The sequence below is a fragment of the Manihot esculenta genome, chromosome 11 (assembly GCF_001659605.2).
Source record: "Manihot esculenta cultivar AM560-2 chromosome 11, M.esculenta_v8, whole genome shotgun sequence".
NCBI classification, from domain to species: Eukaryota; Viridiplantae; Streptophyta; class Magnoliopsida; order Malpighiales; family Euphorbiaceae; genus Manihot; species Manihot esculenta.
The window spans coordinates 4782469-4789663 of record NC_035171.2 but is presented as its reverse complement, the minus strand read 5'-3'; the positions used below and the strand labels follow the sequence as shown (position 1 = coordinate 4789663).

Genomic DNA, 7195 nt, shown 5'->3' with positions numbered 1-7195 from the left:
TTAGCCTTGAATAGCAAATGAAGAGAAGATTGCGGTCCAGCTGTACACTTCACCAAGAGCATCTAGAGTTTCCAAACTCCTATGCCCTTTGAGAACTTCAATCACCTGCTTCGCAAGTACATGGAAAATATGGTTATGCATGGTTAGTAGATTTTACCCTTTAATTTTTGTTTTTTTTTTTTCATATTATTATTATTTTTTTGCCACACACTTAATTATACTACAATTATTTTAATCTCAGTATTTAAAATAAATTATTTTTAATTATTAGATATTGTCATCATTTACACTTTTAATAAAAATACTTTATTAACTAAAAAAACTTAATAATTTAAAATTTTGATTAAAACTGAGAAATTTAGGAAGAATTGATTTTTTTTTATTTAGCCTTAAATAAAATAAGGTAGCTATATTTTAAATTTTATGTAATAATATTTCAGCAGTGGGTGAAATTACTATTAAAACAACATGTAATATTTAAAATTATTATAAAAAATTTAATATTTTTATTATATATAATAATATATTTTAATAAATATCTACTTTATATTAATAAAATTGTGACATTAATTGTTAATTTTATTTGATATAAAAAAATAAATCACTATTTTATATTATAATAAAATAAATTAATGCAATAATTCTCAAACTATTTTTTTAATTAATTAATGCATATAATTTAAATATATATGCCAATAATTTAAAGATATTATCTTAAACTCATTATACAACAGCGTATAATTAGGAAGCAGCATTTGATTTATATCAAAAAAATTAATCATATTAAATTAATTTAAAAATTCAGTTTAATTTTGTTTGATTCAATTTTTAATTTAAAAAATTTTAATTATTTCAATTCAATTTAATTTTAATAAAAAAAATAAAAAAATTAAACAAAATCGATTAATAATAATAATATATTATTTTTAGTAATATAAAAATTAGATCATAATTAAAATCGATTGATTTCAATTAAGATTTAGAATACTGAAATTAAGGAGTAAAAAATAAAAAGTTTATTAACAAGTATAATCAAATAGAATCAAATTAAATTGGTTTAATTCAATTTCTGTCCAAAACCAGTTCGGTTTTATTTAATTTTCACAAATATTAAAATTTTAATTTATAATTTATTTAATTTAATTTTAAATCGAACTAACTAAAAGATCGCCTCTAACGTATAACAATATTTTATTAAATAATTTTTTTTAGGGGAGAAATAATAAATAAGATAAAACAAAAAATAAAAAAAAATAATGTGAAAAATCTACCTCATTCATTTGTGGTGGATAAGGAGGCATTTTGCGTAGACATGCTAAAGCACAAGCAATCATTCTATGCATTTCTTCATTGTCATAATCCTTTAATTTGTCATCCACAAAACTGTTTTTCCCTTCGCCATTTCTTAGACTGCTTGCGAGCAGTGGCATTGCCTGCATATTAATGATTGAAAAGCATTTCTCAAAATTAAATACATAATTCATATTTTTAAATCATTCAATTAAAATTCTTATAAATATACATTATTTTGCAATTTCTAAACTACATTAATTGAGGAATAAATATACATACCCAGTTAATTATATCATGGACAGGTTGTTTTCCAGTAATCAACTCTAGAAGAACTAAACCAAAGAAATAAGTATGGTCCGCATCATGTATAGAAGGCCAAGAGCTGTAGTTCGAGATGGAAAAAAGTTCTTAGACACGAGGTATGATAAATTGTTCAACAAATATTTTAAAAAAAAACCTTTTTCCTTGTATGTCAATGCGATATGGTACACCTAGCTACAATATAATTTAAGAATGTGATCATCTTTACCTCGTAGAGGAAGAAGTAGCGGACTTTGAGAAAAAATGAATATGTCCATACTCTGCAAACTGAAAATAAAGAAAGAGGCTAAAGTAATTTTATCGTATTGAATGGTTTAACATTAATGACAAAGATAAAGTTACCGATAGATTTTGATTCATTGGTATTAGAGTCGTCGTTTTTGGTTAAGAGGTATTAAATTTCAACAGGAATCAATTATATATATAAAAAAATATTTCTTTATTATAATAAGGGAAAAAAATTAAAATTTACTTAAATAATTTAACATACCAATTTAAAATTATAGACACTTACTATATATATAATTTAAAATTATAAAAAATTACTATTTAATCTTTATAATATGAACAAATTCACTAGTTGGTCTTTCGATTTTGAAAAATATATTAAAATATTTTTCACATTTTAAAAAATCTATTAATTAGTCTATTTATTAGTTTTAACTATTAAATATTATAAAAATATCTAAAATGCCTATAATATGGAGTGACTAATTAATGAACTTTATAAAAATATGAGTGATCAATTAATAAATTTTTTAAAATTATAAAGACTAAATAATAAAATATTTAATGACAAAATTAACTGAGAGACTAATTAGTAAATTTTTTAAAATATTAATAACATTTTAATGTATTTTTTAAAATCGAGATACTAACTAATAAATTTTCTAGATCATAAGAACTAAATAATAATTTTATTTAAAAAATTATCATGTCTAGATATAGGAAAACACAACTTTCTAGTTGTTGTCTAGAAACCGGGAGCAGTGATGTATATGTATGTGTAGTTGTGATTTCATAATTACCCATATGAGTTTAATTAAGATTGTTGAATCCCATATCAGTTCTGAAAAGGGGTAATATAACTCTTATATGGATCCTAGGTACTCTTTTTCTTTAAATTAATTTTTTAGTGAATTAAATTTAATCTAAATTTAACAAATATAATTGTTAAAATAATCTTAAACTTTATATATTTTTATAACGGTATCCCTAATTGTTGACTTGAACTATTGACAACAATAACGTCATTGAGTTAACCACACACTTTTTAAATAACACCACAAGCGAATATATTTGCAATTATTTAAAAAAATAGAGTTTTTAATAGTATTCTTTTTGTTACTTTTGAACTAATTAAGTATTTACATGCTTAAATATATAAGATAAATGTCATCAAACTTTTATTGTGCAAATATTTTTAAAAATATTTAATCAGTAATAATCACCTTTGGCTCAAAATTATCACCCAGAAAAATACAATCATCGTTGTAATCCTCATATATTTTCCAAAGAGTATCTGCAAATACATAAATTACGAAAGAAAAATAAAAAATTTACTCACTTGAAAATGGAAACTAATCAAAGCGACATGAACGTAATAATTCTCACCCTGTAGTTTTATCAATCCTCTAGCGATGCTTAAGGCAATATGCAGTCTAGTTGGCCAATCTAAATTTGATCTCCCATTTCCTGGGATATATGTTATCCATCTTCATAAGAAATAAAATCTGAATATTCATTGGATGAAAAATGTAGTTAGTGTTCAACAGAAGAGGAGATTTAAGATACACGACATACCATGTAAATGACATCTCAAAGAGCTTTCCTTATGAACAAACTCATAAACAAGCAGTTTGTTGAATCCATCATCGCAGTATCCAATCAGGTTAACAAGATTCCTGTGTTGAACACTACTGCCAATATCTTTAATCTCTTCGAACACATCTTCTTGCTTTCCACTAATATCTATGGAACTAAATTTCTTAATCGTCACTATTGTAAAATCTATGTATCCAATGTATACTTCACCAAAACGACCCTTGCTAAGAAGCTTATTCTTGGAGAAACAGTCGGTTGCATTTTCAAGTTTTTTGTAAGTAAATACATAAAGTCGAATCCCCACAATGTCTTCATCATCAATTTTCGAAATGATTGAAAGCTTCTTTACTGTGGGCCGGAGGAAATTGCCATTATTGTTCCCTATATCAAGAAAGAGAGAGGTAGAGTCATAGGCAATTGTATCAAAACAAAAGATGAAGAGAGAAATAACACTTACTGTATAGGGATTTGTTATCTTCCCAATCCAATATCTTCCTTGGAGGTGTGATTGTTCCTTTAAGAACTCCAACTATCTATCATGGCATAGATTTAAAGAGATTATCCCATTGAGATGTCAGTTAATTAATCTAATAGAATACATGAAGGACTGATTTTTACCTTTTGCATTCGTGGGCGATACTTTGAGTTCTTATTTATACAAGCCATAGCACAAAATATCATGCGTTTTATTTCCTCTTTATTATAATTTTCCATCAATTTAGGATCCACAAGAGCTGTAATTATTTGTTCGATTTTCTCCATGTTATAACTCTGTAATATGGTGGCAACTAGAGCTCTGTATTCTCCATTACCCAAAACTTTTTCAATTTGAGTCCTTGCCTGTATTCACGAATGTATACAATCGTATAAAAATTAGTTGTTAAAATATAAAATTTAGTAGAAGTTTGTAATTAAATTAAAAAATTTGTAAAAATAATAATTACCCAAGTCACGATATCAATATTTTTATCTATAAGTTTTCTCCCACTTATTAGTTCTAGAAGCACAACGCCAAAAGAATAAACATCCGACTTCTCTGAAACTCTTTGAGTATCACCGAATTCTGGATCCGCATATCTGTAATAAATAATTAAAATATATTTTTTAAAAGAAAAATTCACAAAAATCTTGATTCATAGAATTATATATGCATACACGTACAAATATATATCTTACATGTTAGTTCCTTTTAATATACTGGTGATATGGCTTACGCTAGTGTTCCTTAAAAATTTGGCAAGGGAAAAATCTGCAACCTGTATATAAAATTATCAAAATAAATTAGCATATTATATTTTATATATTAAATATTGAAGACAAACCCTACATAATAAAATTAATTCAACAACTACAACTAATATTAATTAATTATTTTACACAAATTGCTTATAGAAAATAATTTGATTAATTGGTCTTATAGGACACGAAGTAGATTATTTAGAGAGAGAAATAATTAATGGCTTCTTGAACTGTAAATTGATTATTTAGAGGGGTTTGTAGAGGAAGATGAAGAAGCAAAGAAGAGAAGATAAGAAAATTTTATCCGTCATTCTTAAACTTTTACCTTCGATTCAAAATTATTGTCAAGAAGAATATTATCCGCTTTTATATCTCGATGTATAATTTTGATACCACCTGAAAGTTATATAGATTGAGAGAATAGGAAACTTCAAAAGAAAATAGATTAACAAACAACCAAAAAGGAAAAGAAAAAGAAGAAATACATCAACTCTAGCTTAATTAATGAATAACTAGTGGATAAATTACTCACATCCTTCATGCAGATATTGTAATCCTTCGGCAGAACCTATAGCAATTTTTATTCTGTTTGACCATTTCAAGAGACTCTTTCCTAGAAATGATATTTACCGTTTTAAAAATTTGAATGAGAAAAACTTATTTAAATCGAATTTATATGAACTAAACAACTTACCATGTAAATGAGATCTCAAAGACTTGTTGGGTACATACTCTAAAACAAGCAACCAATTCCTTCCTTCGTTGCAATAGCCAATTAGTTTAACAACATTTTGGTGACGAACAATACTAAGGAAGTCAATCTCCCCCAATTGTATTTCAGGATTTTCTGGTTCTTCATCCTGTATAGTTTTGAGTTTCTTAATAGCAACGACTTCTCCGTCTAATATTCCCTTAAAGACTTGACCAAAAGCACCCTCACCAAGGAGTTCATTGTTGGAGAAACGATCAGTTGCCTCTGCTAGTTCGTCATAACTATATATCTTCAGCCCATATCTTCTATCAAAATATGAGCTAGATTCATCACCTGACCAAACCATAACACGCTACAATTACTCAAAGGAGAAAAGAACCCAAAAAAAAAAAAAAAATTTGTTAAAGAACTGACCAGCTGGCTGAGCTAGTTCTTGAACAAAAGTTTGCCTCTGTTCATATCCTTGATAATTCTGAGAGGCAGATGCAATATTATTCTGATACCTCTCAGGAGATGAGGATGAGATATATGCAGTGGTGAGATGATGAACAGGCGAAGATGAATAATTATTATAAAATGTAGATACACCATCTGAGCAAATCATAATAAGCCTCAATTAGTACGTAAAAAATATTGTTATCAATAAATAGATAGCTTAAAAAAAAATAAAAAACCTCTAGGATCAATAGGAAGATCTGGTCCGGCTCTGTTGCTCCAGCAGCAACCCATCAAAAGTTGTATATAGCTATCTTTGATCGAGTAAGAGATAGAGAGAAGGAGGCTGCAGTAGGGAAGGTTATTATTATTATTATTATTTTCAAAAGACTTTAATGCTCAAAGGTTGGAATTGCACAAATCACTTGTTCCTTTTGTTTAAAATAAAAAATTTTACAAAAATTTAATTTTAATTAATTTTTTACTAATTTTCATCATTGAATAATTCAGTTCTTTAACAAGAAATGTCAACTTTGCCTACATTTGAAATCAATTGTATTAGGTAGCTGATGTATCGGATTGTAATATATTATGAAATTAAGGACTAATTATCAATTTTTATATTCATTAATTCGTAGCCATTTATAAACTCCATATTAATTAAATTGACTTCACGGAATAAGTCCATTACCCTGAACTCAGTTAATGAAATATGATTTCTTCAAAAAGTATAAAAATCATCTGTGTTTAGTTGAAATTTTTTTTTTAATTTAATTATATTAATATTTTAGCTAATTTCAAATTAATTGAGAACATCTTTTAACATTTAAATTATATTTGATTAAGTGGGTTTTTTTATATAAATTTAAATTTCATTAGATTAATCGATAAAGGTTTTATTATTTTTATTTTAAATTTAAATTATGAATTAAAAAATTATTTTAATGAAATGAATTTTTTATTTTAACTTCAAATTTTAAATTTTGTAATATAATTTTATTATGATTTTTAATTCTATTATAATTATAGATTTGTGTTTAAAAATATTACAATTAGAGTTATATGTAAATTATTTTAGTTAATTTTTTATTACAATTAAAATTGTTAAAAAATTTAAAATAGTCTAAAAAGTGAAAATTTTTAATTTTTATAAATAATTTGATGTAAACTTAACTTCTTCCTTTAAAAGAAAAACTAGATTTTAATATTATATTGAGTAATATTTATAACATTTAAAAATTAAAATTTTTTAGTATATTAAAATTATAATTAATATTAAATAATAAACTTAATAATAAATAATAATTATTTATTTGAATGTGATTAAATTCTTATACATAGTAATTAGCAAATTTCAATTATGATATAAAT

The 7195-nt window shown here is 25.0% G+C and overlaps 2 protein-coding genes across 2 annotated transcripts; both read right to left on the bottom strand.

Moving 5' to 3' along the window:
- Positions 1-4693, bottom strand: LOC110626710 (proline-rich receptor-like protein kinase PERK3). The gene is made up of 11 exons (XM_021772757.2): positions 4615-4693; positions 4383-4515; positions 4057-4278; positions 3896-3971; positions 3418-3819; positions 3229-3309; positions 3066-3136; positions 1823-1881; positions 1573-1675; positions 1272-1433; positions 1-105 (listed from the first exon to the last, which is right to left on the bottom strand). Exons 3-11 carry the CDS (start codon positions 4198-4200, stop codon positions 1-3), a joined length of 1203 nt encoding a protein of 400 aa, XP_021628449.2. The 5' UTR covers positions 4201-4278; positions 4383-4515; positions 4615-4693.
- A 158-nt stretch (positions 4694-4851) lies between these two features.
- On the bottom strand, positions 4852-6150 carry LOC110626041 (proline-rich receptor-like protein kinase PERK3). The gene is made up of 5 exons (XM_043961540.1): positions 6064-6150; positions 5804-5980; positions 5372-5722; positions 5210-5290; positions 4852-5073 (listed from the first exon to the last, which is right to left on the bottom strand). Exons 1-5 carry the CDS (start codon positions 6116-6118, stop codon positions 4991-4993), a joined length of 747 nt encoding a protein of 248 aa, XP_043817475.1. The 5' UTR covers positions 6119-6150; the 3' UTR covers positions 4852-4990.
- Positions 6151-7195: the final 1045 nt, after the last annotated feature.

Bases quoted from the DNA above. Each gene is read 5' to 3' on its own strand.
- LOC110626710 (XM_021772757.2), bottom strand. From the start codon at position 4,200: ATGGAGAAAATCGAACAAATAATTACAGCTCTTGTGGATCCTAAATTG. The intron at 3,137-3,228 runs GTGAGAATTATT...ATGTATTTGCAG, and splicing joins AGGATTGATAAAACTACAGG to ATACTCTTTGGAAAATATAT. The intron at 1,882-3,065 runs GTGATTATTACT...CTTTATTTTCAG, and splicing joins GTGATAATTTTGAGCCAAAG to TTTGCAGAGTATGGACATAT.
- LOC110626041 (XM_043961540.1), bottom strand. From the start codon at position 6,118: ATGGGTTGCTGCTGGAGCAACAGAGCCGGACCAGATCTTCCTATTGAT. The intron at 5,723-5,803 runs GTCAGTTCTTTA...TGGTTTGGTCAG, and splicing joins AGAACTAGCTCAGCCAGCTG to GTGATGAATCTAGCTCATAT. The intron at 5,074-5,209 runs GTGAGTAATTTA...TATAACTTTCAG, and splicing joins ACAATATCTGCATGAAGGAT to GTGGTATCAAAATTATACAT.